The sequence below is a fragment of the Piliocolobus tephrosceles genome, chromosome 12 (assembly GCF_002776525.5).
Source record: "Piliocolobus tephrosceles isolate RC106 chromosome 12, ASM277652v3, whole genome shotgun sequence".
In the NCBI taxonomy this organism is placed as follows: Eukaryota; Metazoa; Chordata; class Mammalia; order Primates; family Cercopithecidae; genus Piliocolobus; species Piliocolobus tephrosceles.
The window spans coordinates 98922763-98940876 of record NC_045445.1 but is presented as its reverse complement, the minus strand read 5'-3'; the positions used below and the strand labels follow the sequence as shown (position 1 = coordinate 98940876).

The window sequence follows — 18114 nt, the reverse complement described above, 5'->3', positions numbered from 1 at the left end:
TTGCTAGGTTGCAGAAGTTCTCTTGGATAATATCCTGAAGAGTGTTTTGCATCTTGGTTCCATTCTCCCTGTCACTTTCAGGTACACAAATCAAACGCAGGTTTTGTCTTTTCACATAGTCCCATATTTCCTGGAGGCTTTGTTTGTTCCTTTTCTTTCTTTGTTCTCTAATCTTGTCTTCACGCTTCATTTCATTAAATTGATCTTCAGTCTCTGATATCCTTTCTTCCTCGTGATCGATATGGCTATTGATACTTGTGTATGCTTCACGAAATTCTCGTGCTGTATTTTTCAGCTCCATCAGGTCATTTATGTTCTTCTTTAAACTGGTTATTCTAGTTAGCAGTTCCTGTAACCTTTTATCTAGGTTCTTAGCTTCCTTGCATTGGGTTAGAATGTGTTTGTTTAGCTCGGAGGAGTTTGTTATTACCCACCTTCTGAAGCCTACTTCTGTCAAATCATCAAACTCATTCTCCATCCAGTTTGTTCCCTTGCTGGCAAGGAGCTGTGATCCTTTGGAGGAGAAGAGACATTCTGGGTTTGAAATTTTCAGCCTTTTTGCACTGGTTTTTCCTCATCTTTGTGGATTTATCTACTTTTGGTCTTTGATGTTGGTGACCTTCGGATGGAGTTTCTGTGTGGACATCCTTTTTGTTGATGTTGACACTATTCCTTTCTGTTTGTTAGTTTTCCTTCTAACAGTCAGGCCTTTCTGCTGCAGGTCTGCTGGAGTTTGCTGGAGGTCCATTCCAGACCCTGTTTGCTTGGGTATCACCAGCAGAGGCTGCAGAAAAGCAGATTGCTGCTTGTTTCTTCCTCTGGAAGCTTTGTCCCAGAGGGGCACCCGCCAGATGCCAGCTAGAGCTCTCCTGTATGAGGTGTCTGTCGACCCCTGCTGGGAGGTGTCTCCCAGTCAGGGGGCACAGGGGTCAGGGACCCATTTGAGGAGGCAGTCTGTCCCTTATCAGAGCTCGAGTGCTGTGTTGGGAGATCTGCTGCTCACTTCAGAGCCAGCAGGCAGGAACGTTTAAGTCTGCTGAAGCTGTGCCCACAGCTGCCACTTCCCCCAGGTGCTCTGTCCCAGGAAGATGGGAGTTTTATATTTAAGTCCATGACTGGGGCTGCTGCCTTTTTGTCAATTTTTTTTTTGCCCATTTGTTGTTAGGTTTTTTTTTTTAACCTTGCTGTGCTGTTTGTTGTGCCGAACATACGTTTTTAAATTTTTAGCTACTAACAATTTATCATCCTGTTTTGAAAGTTTTTTTCCTTCTGCACAATTATAAAAATGTTCTTTTATAGTTTGTCTGGTATTTTCATGGTTCCATTTTAAATTCAAATCTTGGATCCATCTGTAATATATTTTCATGTAAAAGTAAGGTACATTATAATGGATCTTTTCTATTACACTTTAATACAGAGGTATAGGGAGGAGAAAGGAGAGTTTATGAGAATGTTGTATACCTGGGACGAGTGAAATATTGACAACTTGTGGAGTCGAAGGGCTGTCTTCTCTTTTCTCAGTGTCTTCTCAGGATGGTACCCAAAGAAAAGTTTAAGTCAACTGGAGGTATGCCAGCTAAGGGAAAAATACGTTTAAAAATTTTTGGAAAAATCACAACTTTTACTCAATAAGTTTTTGTTGTTGATGTGAAAAGCTGGGAAAAAATAGCATAAATGAAATTGCTTGTTTTGTGATTTTTGTGTTGCTGTTGTTTGGTGGATATACCTTTTCCTCTCATGACTAAAGACTTACGGTGACTTGTGTCAATGCTACATTTCCTTTATGTGCATCCCAGTGAGATACTTGTCTACAATGATGACCTTTACAAGAAGATACTCATTTACTTAGTGAACAAATATTTTTCAGTTATCTATCAAGGAGGCAAATATGGGGTGGTGGTTATGTTTGTTCTCTGGAATCAGACTGCCTGTGTTTAAATTCCAATCTGATCACTTACTAGCTGTGTGATCTTGGGAAAGTTACTAAACTTTACCATGTCTCAGGATCCTCATCTGCAAATGAGGATATTAATACCTTATAGGATTTTTGTGAATGTTAGAACAGTTTCTGACATATAGTAAATAATTTATAAATGTGAGCTTTTGTTAATGCTCATTACTGAAGATAGAGCACAACATGTATGGTCCTACTCTTTATGAACTTTGCATTCTTGAGAAATTAAAAATTACAAATAGCAGTATTACTCTTTAAAAAGTTAAGGGGCTGAGTATAATGGAGTGGGAGAAGAATCTTCCTTTAAATAACATGGGCAGGGAAGGCCTCTCTGAAGAGGGGACATTTAAGCTGAGACTTGATCCTTGAGAAAAAACTTGCAATTTTAAAAATAGAGGGAAGAATGTTCCAGGCTGGGGGAACATCTTGTACAAAAATACCAGGTAGAGAGAGTTTGGTAAGTTCAAATATTTGAAAGAAGACTATTATGGTTGGAGAGCAGGGAATGGGAAATGCAGTCTATGAAATGAGGTTGATGAGGTAGGCAGGACCTTGTAGACCAGGGTAGGTAGTTAGGATTTTTATTTTAAATTCTGTGGGAAATTACTGAAGAAGGGAGGGACACAATACCATTTTTCTTTTTTTAAAAGATCACTCTTGTTGTTGTGTTACATTTGTATCAGAGAAAGGTAAATTTTGGAAATGGGAAAAACAGCTTTGAGGCTCTTGACAGTGAGCCAAATGAGAGCCTAAGTGGCAGTGGAGATGGAGAGATGTTGATGGATATAGATATATTTTTAGGTCAAATCAACAAAGGTGATGGAAAAAAGTTAGAATCATAGATGATACCCAGCTTTCTGGCTTGAATAACAGGTTTGATGTGGTATCAATTTCTGAAATGGGGGATACTGAGAAAAGGATCAGGTTTGGAGAGGGGCTTGACAATTCAGAGTTCTATTGTGAATATATTGAATTTGAGTTGTCTGTTAGACATCTAAGTGGAGATGTGGAGTAGTAATTTGGATTCATGAACGTGGAGTTTAGGGCCAGCTTTTAGATAATATTTAAAGTCATGTATCTGGATGAGATAACCCAGGGGGATTAAAAAGAGAAGAGGGCCTGGGATCATACATATAGAATATATATATATTCTAGTTCCTGGCACAAAGCAGGTGATCAATAAATATTTGTTAAACAATTGAACTAATGTATGAATGAAATGAATGAGATATTGAGCTATTAGCAAACTACAATTTTGTCATCTGTAAAGTGGCAATAATACGAGTATCTGGTTTTTGGACAGGATTTAAAGCAATAAAAAATTTTATAGCAGGTAGCACGTGCTTAATTAACTTAACTACTATTAGCTCTCTGCACTTGGGGTGCTCATTCATAAAATAGGGGCAGTAACTTCTGCCTTGCTTCCTTCACAAGGCTATTTGTAAAGCCTGCAGGAGTTAAGGCTTGACTCTATAAGTGGTTATTAATATTAATGTTTTAATAGGCCTGTGCCTGCATTATACACCTGCTCTGCTCTTCCCATCCTCTTGCAAGATTATTTAAATGAAAACACGTCTTTTATTTTATTTTATTTTTTATTTTTTATTTATTTATTTTTTTTGAGACGGAGTCTCGCTCTGTCGCCCAGGCTGGAGTGCAGTGGCCGGATCTCGGCTCACTGCAAACTCCGCCTCCCAGGTTTACGCCATTCTCCTGCCTCAGCCTCCCGAGTAGCTGGGACTACAGGCGCCTGCCACCTCACCCAGCTAGGTTTTTTTTGTATTTTTTTTAGTAGAGACGGGGTTTCACCGTGTTCGCCAGGATGGTCTTGATCTCCTGACCTCGTGATCCGCCCGTCTCGGCCTCCCAAAGTGCTGGGATTACAGGCTTGAGCCACCGCGCCCGGCCTATTTTATTTTATTTTATTTTTTTGAGACAGGGTCTTAGTCTGTCACTCAGGCTGGAGTGCAGTGGCACAATCATTGCTCACTGCAACCTCTGCCTCCTGGGCTCAAGTGATCCTACCACCTCAGCCTTCCAAGTGGCTGGGACTATAGGCACCCGCCACCACGCACTTACTAATTTTTGTATCTTTCGTAGAGACGGGGTTTTTCCATGTTGCCCAGGCTCATCTCCAACTCCTGTGCTCAAGCGATCCGCCCCAACTCGCTCTCCCAAAGAGCTGGGAGTACAGGAGTAGGCCACCGCTCCTGGCCAAAAACGCCTCTTTAAAGAAACCCGATACTCCTTGCGTGTCAGCCCAGCCTGGTCCAACCAATTATACTAGAAACAACACCCTACTGCGAGGTCCCCAGAGATAGAGTTCGATTTTTTTTTTTTTTTTTAAATACCCAGCTCCACCCCTTCCTGTTAGGCTTTCGCGTGTTGCAGCTGTGCACGCTGATTGGTCCTCTGCTGGCCAATCACCACTGCACTTCATGACGGCGGTAGTTTTCAAAATCCCAACTGGGCTGGTGGAGGGGCGCAGGAGGCAGGTTGAGAGGAACTCGAGTCGCTATAGTAAGGAGCTCCGTTCATTTCCCTGGCCTCTCCTGGTCTGGGGGTGCGTCCATGGACTTTGCTGTCTGTCCTCAATCTCAGTGTGAGGTAGGCGCCTTTGGGCAAGTACTGCTGGCTCCAGTGTCCGGCTCTGTCGCCTGCCAGTGGGTCCTTGGGCGTCACTCCAGCCCCTTGCTGAATTCTGTTGCTGGGATGCGCGGCGTTCCTGTAAGGAAAGTTTTCAATCTCCTGTCGATCAGCAGCCTGTGGAGTGAGCCCTGTACAAGGTTGGGCAGGGGGAGTGTTTGTTAAGGAGTGAGATGGCAAAGCAAACAAGACTGGGTCCCAGCTTTTAGATGGAGCAATTAGTACACGTGCCTGAATCAGAGTACTTTTACAAAACGTCTTTTCACAAGTGAAAGTGTGCAGGATTAATTTCATCTACAAGTGTAGAGGGATCAGACATATTTAAGTCATAGAATGCTCCTTGCAGGATGTCTTTTGAGCTACAGGTTGAAGGACATGAAGGGAGGATGGACACATGTGTCCTCACTCTATTGTTAACCCTTTATCTTCACTGGCTCTTTTCTGTTCCCACCTGCAACCCCCTTCAGCTTTGGCTTTCTCACCACCCTCTGCTACGGCCCACTTAGAATCGTAGAAGATCAGAGGTAGAAGGGACCCTAGAACAGCGGTGCTTAAATCTTAACGTGCATAGAAATCACCTGGGGACATTGTTAACTTGCAGATTTTTATTTGATAGGTCTAGTTTGGGCCCTGAGGTTTTAAATTGCTAACAAATTTCCAGGTGATGCTAATGTTGCTTGTCCATTGACCACATTGAATAGCGAGGAGGCTCTAGTTCCACTGCTTCGTTTTATTGGGTGGGAAAACTAGGGCCCAGAGAGGGAAAGGGACTTGCCTCTTTGCCACTTGCCTCAGTGTCACCCAGCCAACTAAGAGCAGGGCCAGAACTAGACCTTAGGCATCCTTCCCAGCCCAGTGCTGCTTTATTGACACAGTGCTGTGTTCTCTCCCCAGAGCCTTGCTGTCTGTAACCTGTCTTTATATAAAAATTGAAATTGCTACTACTTCCTGTAGACTGTTTTGATCAGCTTAGCCCTGCTGCCCCTGTGTTGGTTTCAGCACCAGCCCTGGGAGGTCCAATGGAGTCTGCAACACTTGCCAGTGTGTATATAGGGGACATGGAAAGTCTGAAAAGGGGAAAGGATTCTGATTTTCTTGCCCAAGGCTCAGGGTTCTGTAGGTGGCAGAAGTTGAGAGTGTTCTGCAGAGAGTGTCCTTTTATGAAAGGATCTTTTTGAGGATGTCAGTCCCTTCTCCTCCCCTTCCTCCTGGGAAAATTACCCAAGTCAGTGCGTCTTTCCCTCAATGCAAATGATTAGTGTTCAGGATAATAAATGGGGTATATGACCATCATTTAAGTAACCTTATTTTCTTTGAGGTTTAGTTAACCTGTATGTTATCAGTTGAGAGTTTTCTAGCCTGTGGACTCCATATTTCTTTTTCCTTTTAAAAGGTAAAGGTTTCAGAGTGTGAGTCTTTGGTTGTCCATTAAAAAAAAAATTATGAGGTGTAAATAATAGTAGTGGAGTAAGTGATTTTCATACAGTGCAGTTAAGGGTGGGTGCACCCAATTTAACTTTATTGCTGCTTGGCTGAGGTTTGAGGAATGAGATGGAATATAGGTTTGGATTTGATAGAAGAGGGGAGTAAGACAGCATTTATTAAATGCCTGCCATGTGTCAGGTTTCGTACATGTAAATTTGCATTTGAGCCACACAAGTCCTCTGCAAGTAAGTGGTGTTATAGCTGTTTTGAAAATGAGGAAACTGAGGCTCAGAAATGCTAACTTGTTTGGCTTAGAAGTCCAGTTATTCAGACTCCAAGACCTGTGCTCATTCTACCTCCTCACACTATGGCCTTTCACTGTTTTGGAATGTTTTTGAGTGTGATCAAAGAGACTTCATGGTATTTTAGAAATTGCCCTGGAAAAAGCTGGGCAGTCTCTGCCCCTTAATAGTTTGTCCTGGGTAGTAAGTTACTTAATTCATCTGAGACTGTAAAATAGAATTGTACCTGCCTTGCTTAGCCTCATGGTTTTGTTGTGAGAATCAACTGAGGTAATATATGTGAATGCATATACTTATACTGGCTTTTCCTCACCTACAAAATGTTTCATCCTTCTCCATCCAAAGCGAAACCCAAGTCAGCCTTTCCCCTTTCTTAAACTTTCCCCTCAAGCTGCAGAATTTTCTGTTTCCTTTTCTTACCAACCTGGCCCCAGCCTAGCTTTTCAGCCTCATTCTGACCCCTCCCCAACATGTTATTTATGCTTCCTACTCCAGACAGCTAGGACATCCCTGAACTCTATATGTTCATGCCTTTGCCTGGTCTCAGGCTTTCTTTGCCTGGAAACCTCCCAGTCAACTTGGGAACCTGTTTGTCATTTTAAGTCCTGATCACACGTTACTTCCTTTGTGAAGCCTTCCTCCAGCCCCTGTCCCCAACAAGATTACTGACTTTCCATTATGTTTCTATAGCACTTAGTTTGTGCTACTATAATAAAGTGGCATGGACTGGGTGGCATTTAGTTCTCACAGTTCTGGAGACTGGGAAATCCAAGATCAAGTTCTTATGTCGAGTGATTTTTTAGTAAGTTAGTTTATTTTGCTATAATCTCATCTTTTGAATTTTTTGTTTCTTCTAGGTGTCTGGAACTGGATTACAGTTTCTTCTGATGAACGCAGTCTTTGAATGCTGCCTGGCCTATCGCAAATACATGTGTGTGCAGTTATTGTTTTCTCTGTAGGGTCATAATTGCTTTGTCAGGACCCCATGCCTTTTAAAGAACATTAGCTCTACCAGCTTGCCTCCATACTATATGAGCTGTCATGTTCTTCATTGTTTTCAATGCAATACTCCTATGTAATTTGTTCCCAGTGCTGCTAGACCTAAACTAGGGGCTAGACAACATCCCAGCGTTCACAGAGGATAGTAGGCACAGTGCTCGACTTTTTACATGAAGTATCTCATTTAATTTGAACAACACCCTGTAGAGGTAGGTATACTTATCTCCATTTTACAGTTGAGGTAACTGAAGTCCAGAGATTTTAAGTCAGTCACTTGCCTGAGGTTAATTGTGATAAAACCAAGATTTTAATCCAGATCTGCTCAACATCAAAGTCTGTTTTCTCCTAGGGATGCTATAGATAGACTGGGTTTTCTCAAGAATTTTCAGAGAATTTATGGTGTTTCTGGTGAATGGTGTTAAAGAGCCTCTTTCTGATTGCAGCCCTGCCTTGGACAAGACACAGCTGAATCTGTAAGAGATGCTACTGCCACTACCACCCCAGAGCTCCAAACCTGAGCCTACGAAATCTCAGTCCAGCAAAATTGTGCCCAGTCATCATGACCAGTCTGAAAAGGTTAGAGCAAACTGTCTTCCCTGACAATATCTGTGGTAGTCTCTTCCTGTGTTGGCTCAGTACCTATCCTCACCTGTGAGTCTTTTCAAATATGTCTGGTTTAACCTGAGAAAATGGGGAGGGGTGGCAGCCCTTGTAGTTGGAGAATGCCAGCAAATTGGAACTCTGGACTCTTCTTTCCCATAAATGCAGGGCTCGAATGAAGGCCACCCTCCATAACCCTCAAAACTGAACAACACTCAGTCCTCATTAATGATCATGTCTGTATCCTTACTTTCTCTGAGAAGCTCCAAGCACCTTGCTGAAAGACTGGTACATTCTGGGGAGAGTATGAAGATTATATCAGCACATTTATTATTATGCTTTTTATAGCTATTAAATTTGAAGAATGGGTATATTTTGACTCTGCTGTTTTGACTTTATTGATAGTTTGATGTTGTTCTAACCTTAGGATATTCTGTGTTCATCATCATACATATTTTAATCAGAATTATACTAGCACTGATGAATTGGCATTAAGAGAGTATTTCCTGGAGCAAAACATCATTAGGTAAATTTAATTTCCTTGATTGGTTTTCTCTGAGCACAGATAAACATTTTCTAATCTTGTTTATTTTACTAAAATGATTTTCACGGAGGTGCCAAATTTTTTCCTATGTAAATTTTTCAAGAAAGATTTGATATATTGATCAGATTTTTGTCGACATCAAATTTTCGGATTAGTGTTCTGCCATTGTAACTTTCCTTTAGTGGCAATTATTTTTCCAAAACCAACTTTCTTGGAGTACATTTTGCAAATCTAAGTTTTATTGAGTTCAGTTTCAGCTGTAATTTTATTTTGGGTCAATTATTTCTACCAGTAATATTAAATAGGAGTTGGATAACAGTTTATTTCTTAGCTAATTTCTGAGAAAATAATGTTTCATTTTTGGCTAATTTCTAGTAGGATTATTTATCATCAACTAGATGAAGGTCTAATAGCTTACTTATGTCTTGGCTTAATCCATTAGAAAATGGAAGTAATTTTTCTCAGCTTTTTTTGTTTTGTTTTGAGATGGAGTCTCGCTCATTCACCCAGGCTGGAGTGCAGTGGCACGATCTTGGCTCACTGCAACTGCCACCTCCCGGGTTTAAGCAATTCCCTGCCTCAGTGTCCTGAGTAGCTGGGATTACAGGTGCCTGCCACCATGCCTGGCTTATTTTTGTATTTTTAGTAGAGACGGGGGTTTCACCATCTTGGCCAGGCTGGTCTTGAACTCCTGACCTCATGATCCACCCTCCTTGGCCTCCCAAAGTGCTGGGATTGGGATTACAGGCCTGAGCCACTGTGCCTGGCCCTCAGCTCGTATTTTTTTGTTTTTGAGTTGGAGTCTTGCTCTGTCACTAGGCTGGAGTGCAGTGACACGGTCTCGGCTCACTGCAACCTCTGCCTCCTGGGTTCAAGCAATTCTCCTGCCTCAGCCTCCCAAGTAGCTGGGACTACAGGCATGCGCCACCACGCCCAGCTAATTTTTGTATTTTTAGTAGAGACGGGGTTTCCCCATGTTGGCCAGAATGGCCTCAATCTCTTGACCTCATGTTCCGCCTGCCTCAGCCTCCCAAAGTGCTGGGATTACAGGTGTGAGCCATCACGTCCAGCCTCAGCTCTTTTAAGATTGCTCTCTGTGCTGGATTGGTTTATTGTGTCATGAATCCAATTCTGATAACTCACTGTGCCATGTATTAACTGTTAATGGTACAGCTGGAGAACAGAGCAAATGGTCTGATCCCAGTGTCCTGCTTCACATTACAACAACTCTCTGATATAAGTAGGGAAGGTTTGTTCTCAGACACAGCTGAATCTGTAAGAATCTGAATCATAAGGGCAGTCTGAGACTTAGGAGATTTTTACCACATAAAGCTCTTATAGGGTAGAAGACTCCTATAGTGTGATTTGACCTAACCTCTAACCCTATAGAGATAGTCTTACTCATTTGGGAATGGGTTAAGGCAAGCACAGATACAGAATATGTGGAAAGAAAGCCCCTTCTGCTTCAAAATATTCATCCCCCTTCCCTTCCCCAGCCACTCCTTTATGTATACTAATAATCAGAGATTAATCTGGATTACTAAACTTTTTTTCTTAATATAAAATTTTCCTTTGAGGTTTACAATCATATCAGACTTCGTTATTTTAAATACTATTTCTGCCCATTTACAGTTCATACAAACTTTTAAAAAACATGTATTGTCTTATTTAATCTTCAAGGACTGTAAGGCAAGTTATCCAGTTTTACCGATAAGAAAATTGAGGCTCAGAGATTAAGTGACTGGTCCAAGGTCAACAGTTAGTAAAGAACTGATCCTGGAGCAGTATATAGATGTGTGTGCTATTATCCTTACTGGTAATGTCTTTTAAAATGTGTCCCCAACCCCTGGGCTGTGGACCAGTACTAGTCTGTGGCCTGCTAGGAACCCAACCATACAGCAGGAGGTGAGCAGTGAGTGAGCAAAGCTTCATCTGTATTTCTAGCCATTCCCCTTTGCTCATATTACTTCCTGAGCTCCACCTCCTGTCAGATCAGCAGTGGCATTAGATTCTCATAGAATCATGAACCCTATTGTGAACTGCGCATGCAAGGGATCAAGGTTGTGCGCTCCTTATGAGAATCTAATGCCTTATGAGCTGTCACTGTCTCCCATTTCCCCCAGATGGGACTATCTAGTTGCAGGAAAACAAGCTCAGGGCTCCCACTGATTCTACATTATGGCGAGTTGTATAATTATTTCATTATATATTACAATGTAATAATAAATATGCACCATAAATGTAATGTGCTTGAATCATCCCAAAACCAGCCCACCCCAGTGTCCGTGGAAAATTTGTCTTCCATGAAACCGGTCCCTGGTGCCAAAAAGGTTGGGGACTGCTGTTTTAAAAGCTACTTAACCTAAGAGACACGTAGATATTTGTTAAATTATTAAAGTGATCTACCTGAAAGCATCTAATATTAAAGGAATGACTAGGAATGGTAGGGGTGGTAGTGGCCCACCTTGGATAGGATAACCATAAGTATGAGAGAAGTAAGAGGAAAAATGAGTTTTACTGAGCTACATTTTGCTCATTTTGTGAGTTACACTGAAGGTCATCTTGCCTCCTCATAGACTTACCCATTATCAATGTCTACCACCTTTAGGGACAGAATTTCCTTTTGTTACATTTGTTGGGGGTTATTATATGCATCCCCAGTTACTTTGAGATTCTGGAGTTCCCCTGAGCCCTAAAGAGGACCCAGAGTCCCTGAAGAGACTATTCACAATTGGATATACTCATTTACCTCTTGTACTTTTTTAGACAGGGGAGAATTGCCAAACAAAGATATCTCCATCTTCACTTCGGGAGTCTCCATCTTCACTTCAGGGAGCACTCAAAAAGAGATCAGCTTTTGAAGATCTCACTAATGTGAGTATGCTAGTCCAGTCCTTTGCTATGGTTTTGCATAAGGCTTAGACACCCCCTTTCTTGAGGGACCTTTCCACTTTACCAGACCCTCTCGGGAATGTCAACAGCAAATTTTATTTGGGATCAATGACCCAGTTTCAGAAATTGCAGGGGCTCTGCTCCTGGCACATACCATCTGGAGCAATTGGTGGAGTTCTCGGGAAGCAGCAGACAGTGATTATCAGATATGAAATTGCAGATAACTATGAGAACTATGGAATTGCATTTAGATGAAGTCCAGAGGTGACTGCCCAGGCCCTCGAGGTAAGTATTTTGGTGGAATCATTGTAGTCTAGTGCAGTGTTTATCAATTCACACAGGACAATTTTTCTGTTGTGCAGGACTGATCTCAACTAGCGTCCCTGGTCCTCAGACATTAAATTCCACCAGCAGCCCAGTCATAGTGATAATCAAAAATGCCTCCAGATATACAGAACTGTTGAGAACCACAGTTCCATGATCCAGTCTTTAACTATGAGGATCTAGAAATTCAATTTTGGCTAGAATTCTTTCAAGTAACCTCCCTTCTGGTGTTACTAAGGTGCCAGTAAAAATCAGAATTAATAGAATGTTGTTAAATGAATATAGAATCAAGCCAAAGGCAATCTTTGTCTTAAAAAATAATAATAACTGATATACCTACTGGGTGCTTACCATATGTCAGGCACTATGCTAAGCATGTTATCCTGTATCAGCTCACTTAATCCTCATGTAATCCTATGAGGTAGATACTATAATCTCTTCTTGATAGATGAGGACTTCGCCAATGTTGGGGTTGAAGTCTGTGTTATCTAGGCTATAGATAATCCTGGTGAACTATTCTTGCCCTTCATTATATAGTGTACTTATGTAGCTACCAGAATACTTATATCTACTAAATAGTGTTTTACTCCCTTGGGCATAATTGGATAGGCATTGGCAAAGTTCTTTCCTTTAGATCCCTGCCCTTTAGATTCTGTATGACCACCTTTCTGCAAATACAATCTCTTCCCTATACAGATTACAACATAGTTTTTTTAAGTTATAGCTTTCTGCATAATTTCAGACCTACTATCAATTGGTAGAAAGAGCCCCTTCCCACACACACACACTTGTAAGGTTAGATTCATCTCCTGACTTATTTAACCATGGATGCAGAATTTGGCTGAAATAAGGTAGCCATAAATCAGGAGCAGATGCAGCCTATCTTAGTGTAACTTCCCTTGGTCCCTCCAAGTCCCTGAAGGGAGTACAGTGACAATATGCAAGGAAAGTGTCTTAGTCCATATGGGCAATTATCACAAAACACCTTAGACTGGGTAACTTATAAACAACAAAAAGTTATTGCTCACAGTTCTGGAGGCTGAAAAGTCCAAGATCAAGGTGCTGGCAGATTTGCTATCTGGTGAGGGCCCATTCCTCATGGATGACATCTTTTGCCTGTGCCCTCACATGGTGGAAGAGGCAAACAAGCTTCCTCGGGCCTCTTTTATAAGGGCACTAATCCCATTCACAAGGGCTGTGCTCTCAAGACTTAATCACCTCTCAAAAGGCCTATCTCTTAATAGCATCACATTGGAGATTAGGTTTCAACATAATGAATTTCAAAGGGACCCAAATATTCAGATCACAGCAGTAAAGTATCACAGCATATGAGAAACTTTCTTGTGACATCTGAGTCCCTTTTTTCATGAGTTTATCTTACCATTCAGAAAGAACAGACATACATGAACTGTATCAATAATAGGAAATTCATGCAGATATCTAGGACCCTCCTGATTCTCCAACTGAATTGAGCATCCATTTGGCCATATTTCCATGGGGTTAGGGGGCAGGGGACCAAGGCATCATTAGCAGAGTTTCTGCCTGTAGCTCTCTAGCTGCTTAGAAAGCCCATTTCCCTTTTGCACTCAAGTTCTGAAGATTTACCTTGGTTACCTTGAATGGTCTTTGGTGCCTTCCAGAGACAGTTCCATCATTACAATGTACCTAAGCCATTCCTAAGGTTGGGCATTACTGCAGATATCCGAACTCATCTATTTGACAGTTGAGGGCTCCTTTCGCTCTGGGTTTTGGAGGTTCCCTATATGATAATTTGCTTCTTAACAGTCAGTATTATTAGGTCTCCATGTCTTCATCCCTGTGTTCTTCTCAACATTTACCACAGTGAGATCCTGGCCTGCCAAAAAGAGTTAATCTGTTTTAATTAGTTAATCTGCTGTGAGTTTTTCTTTTCCTCTCCCTTATCATTTCTAGCATGGGAAGAACTTGTGATATTTAAGAGCTGGTGCTAAGCCAGTAGACAGGGAGATAGGGCCTATATCCATGTTTGCCTAAATGGTTTTGTGTAAGTAGGACTTTCGTATTTTATTTTATTTTATTTTTTTATTTTATTTTATTTTATTTTATTTTATTTTATTTATTTTATTTTATTTTATTTTATGTTTGAGATAAAGTCTTCCTCTGTTGTCCAAGCTGGCATGAACACGGCTCAATGCAGCCTTAGCCTCCTAAATAGCTGGGACTACAGGTGCTCACCACCATGCCCAGCTAATTTGTGTATTCTTTCTGTAGAGATGGGATTTTGCCATATTGCCCAGGCTGGTCTTGAACTCCTGGGCTCAAGCAATCCTCCTGCCTCGACCTCCCAAAGTGCTGCGATTATAGGCGTGAGCCACCACACCCAACCTTCACTTCTATTTTCCTATTTTATGGTGAAAGAATTATGGGGAAGTACAAGTAAAGGTCCCCTTGAGCTTAAACTTGAAAATATCAGTGCTTTTTACCTGCATGTATGGCAAGTAGAGAGTTTCATCTTGGGAGTTATGATCTCCACCTCTTTCTTGCCATGAACGTACTTCTTTTCCCATTCTGAATCTTGATTGCACATATAAGGAGTTTGCAAAACTTTAGGTGAAGTTGAAATGGTGACTGTGGCAAGCTCTTTGAAAAGCAGAGGTAGATGACTTGAGGTCCTAAGAAAGAATTTCCTGTTGGACTGTAGTTGTTTATTATGATCTGATGATACAAAGACATACTTTTTTTCTACATTTCATTTGGAAATAACTTCAAATTTATGAAATGTTGCAAAAATAAAAATTGTACAAAGAACACCAGTATACCCTTTACTAGAGTACTTATTGTTGACATTTTGTCCCACGTGCTTTCTCATTTGCTTGTATATATCGTGGTCCCTTTACCCCTAAGTATAGTGTGTATTTCCTAAGAATAGGGAAATTGTCTTATATAACCACAATACACTTATCAATTTTCTAAATTTGCATTGATATAGCAGTTTTGTGTAATCAATCATCTATATTCCAGTTTTGTCAGCTGACCTTATAACAACCTTTATAGCATGTTTTCCCCTCCAGTAAAGGATCCAGGCTAGGATCATGTATTGTATTTACTTGTCTTTTACTTGTCTTTTTAGCCTCTTAATCTGGAACATTTCCATAGCCTTTTTTTTTTTTTTTTTAATGACGTTGCCATTTTTGAGGATACAGTCCCACCCAACTCCCCACTTTGTAAAATAGAAAAATCCTCATTTTGTTTTTGTCTAATGTTTGCTTGTGACTAGATTGATACATTCTTGGCTAGGATACTGTGTAGGTGATGTTCTTGCTATCCTTCTCAAAGTATCATATCTGGAGGCACAGGATGTCTGTCTTTCATTGATAATGTTAATTTTGATCACCTGGTCAAGATGTTGCCTAATTTTTGTACTGTATCATTATCATTTATCTTTTTCTCTTGCAGTGAGGAATCTGTAGGACATACTCTACAAGCATGAGCCTTCTCTTCTCCACTGTTTATTATCAGTATGGACTCATGAATTCATATTTTTCCAGTGATTTACTGTTCATTATTGTACTTTATTTTGGTGTTCAAATTGCCCCATCTTTGGCCAGTTAGGAGTGCCTTCAATATGACTACCGTGTCCTTGTGACATGCTCTCATAATTTTTTGAGCATTTTATTTCCAGCTTAAAAAGATGGTCCAAATTCATCTTATGCCTCCTTTGTCCAACCCCTGGAGTCAATCATTTCTCCAGAGTTCTGGTTCCCTTTAGTAGGGAGTGATATTAGATACCAAGATCTTGATGCTAGATGTGCTATTAGGGTGTCTGCTTTTTCTGCCCAGTCTGCAGACAGAGCTAGGAAATATCTGTATTTTTATATACACAAATGTGTACTTATACATATGTCTATATACACAAATATATATGTATAACTGGTTCAGTCTTAGGGTGTATGTGTCAGGAATTTATTCCTTTCTTCTAGATTTTCTAGTTTATGTGCATAGAGGTGTTTATAGTATTCTCTGATGTTTGGTTGTATTTCTGTGGGGTCAGTGGTGATATCTCCCTTATTTCTGACTGTGTCTATTTTATTCTTCTCTCTTTTCTTATTAGTCTAGCTAACAGTCTATCTGTTTTATTAATTTTTTTCAAAAAGCCAGCTCCTGGATTCATTGATTTTTTTGAAGGGTTTTTTGTGTCTCTCTTTCCTTCACTTCCACTTGAATTTTGATTACTTCTTGTCTTTTGCTAGCTTTGGGGTTTGTTTGCTCTTGGTTCTCTAGTTCTTTTAGTCGTGATGTTAGGTTGTTTATTTGAGATCTTTCTAGCTTTTTGATGTGGTCATTTAGTATTTGTACACACATATACCTATTTAGGAAATCATGAATTCATGCAGCTTCAATTTCAATACATAAAATTCTTTCTTGGGTTCACTAATCCTTATTTGTATGTTCTATAATGAGAACCCTGGCTCCCAAAAACATCAACACATTTACTTAATACTGTAATACAGCTAAAAGAGTTTCAGAATGGCTTCATCCAAACCACTGTAATAAACAAACCTACTAAAAAGATTTCCAGATTTATTAGCAATATCTACACCCCTCTGCAGAGCTATCCTAACTGAGGATGTATATACTTTGAAGGTGGCAGTCAAATACTATTTATAAGTGACTTGGATTGGTTATTTCTGATCTTTTCTTCTGCTTTCTAAAAAGAAAGGAAAAATCATTTAACATAGTTATGGTACTTATTTGAAATATAATTAGGGTTCATTTGTGTCATTTAATTTTTTAATTTAAAGCATTTTTTTGAGACAAGGTCTTGCTCTGTTGCCCAATCTGGAGTACAGTAGCGTGATCGAAGCTCACTGCAGTTTCAACCTCCCAGACTCAAGCAGTCTTCTTACCTTATTCCCCACAAGTGGCTGGGACCATAGGCATGTGCCCCCACACCGAGCTATATATTTTTTATTATTATTTTGTGGTGACAGGGTCTCCCTATGTTGCCCAGGTTGGTCTTGAACTACCAGGCTCAAGTGATCCTCCCACTGTGGCCTCTCAAAATGCTGGGGCTACAGGCAAGAGCCACCATGACTAGCCTGTTTGTTTCATTTTAAAGACATAACTTTAAGTGTATTTTTACTGACATTATTAACAGTCCCATGATCTTTCCTACTGTTAAAAGTGTTAGTCAGGATTAAAGTCTGTGTGGAACTCCCCAAAGCCATGCGTTAAATAAATGCCACTTAGTGAGATGGAATAGATATATCACAGGTAGTATTGTGTTAGAGGTGTATCCTGAAGAGGCACACCCAGACAGCAAAGTCAATCATACTGCTATTTTTCCCCTCTGAAAATCTTACGAGGTCAAAGTGGAGTATGATGTTAACACAGCATCTTTTCAGTTGTGGGCCAGCTAGTAGGCCTGGCATAGAGCACAGAACTACATCCTGTATCTCTTGGAAACACGTAGGGCTGCTAGTTAACCAACACATACCAGTACTGCTGCACTGGTTGTTTGATGCTAGCTTCCACTGTGATTGGTTGGCCCAGTGCCATACTGGTTGTGAGATGTTTGGATTATCACTCCTGGGAACACCCAACCAACTTATGTGGATCAGGACTTTCCTATGAGAGCCACCTATTAGGTAATTTGTGGTTTTCTTCATTTTCCTGCCTCCTCCTTCCCCCGTCCCGCACCCATTTTTTTTTTTTTTTTTTTTGCAGGCTTCTCAATGTCAACCTGTCCAGCCCAAGAAAGAAGCCAATAAAGAGTTTGTAAAAGATGTTTCTAAGAAGATAAACAGGAGCACACGTGCTCTTGGATTGGCCGAAAAGAATAACCGGAATCTAAAATGGTGAGTGAGAGGGGACTCAGATGGCATTATTTTAGATGGTAGAGTATGTGACATCCTTTTGTCCCCATTGAGAACATATTTAGCAAGCCACAATGATGACTACCACATTAACCCTGGGTGCTAAGGTGGGCTCAGCTGTGGTTGCTGAAGAGTTACAGGCCTCTCCTGTCTCTCCTCTTTCATTATGTGTGTGCATAATGAAAGAGCTGTTGTCATTGGAAAATTTGCCAAAAGACCTTGTGCTCATCTTTTCCTGTATTCTAGTAATTCAGTACCTGTTTGAGCTAGTCTGTGCTTTATAGTGTGGAGACAACTTAACTTTTCAGGGATTCTCAGCAGCTGACTGGTAGCTTGCCAGTCTGCTTATTCCATTAGAAGCTTTAGGGGAGGTTTGTACCTTGTTACTGGAGATAAATTACTATCTCCCTAGAGCAAAAACATGTGTTTTTCAGCTGTTACAGGTACTGTTCACAAGTTCTACAAGTACAGATGCACATTCCCATTTAGGACTGAAAAAAGAATTTACCTCTAGGAAGACTTTTATTGAAAGATGACTTAGATAGTGGAATGAGACCTTTCTATATCCCCTCC

General features: G+C 40.6%; 1 protein-coding gene across 2 annotated transcripts in view; it reads left to right on the top strand.

The window, feature by feature from the left end:
- Nucleotides 1–18114, top strand: part of CCNB3 (cyclin B3) — an 84324-nt gene that overhangs the window by 15101 nt on the left and 51109 nt on the right. Inside the window, exons 2-5 of one of the 2 annotated variants that reach the window (XM_026449789.1) lie at nucleotides 7185–7258; nucleotides 7770–7902; nucleotides 11237–11344; nucleotides 17393–17523. In XM_026449789.1, the coding sequence (XP_026305574.1) occupies nucleotides 7807–7902; nucleotides 11237–11344; nucleotides 17393–17523 (335 nt within the window). In that variant the 5' untranslated portion in view covers nucleotides 7185–7258; nucleotides 7770–7806. Of the gene's footprint in view, nucleotides 1–7182; nucleotides 7259–7769; nucleotides 7903–11236; nucleotides 11345–17392; nucleotides 17524–18114 lie in introns of those variants that run through there. The other variant, XM_026449790.1, reaches the window with a different exon arrangement.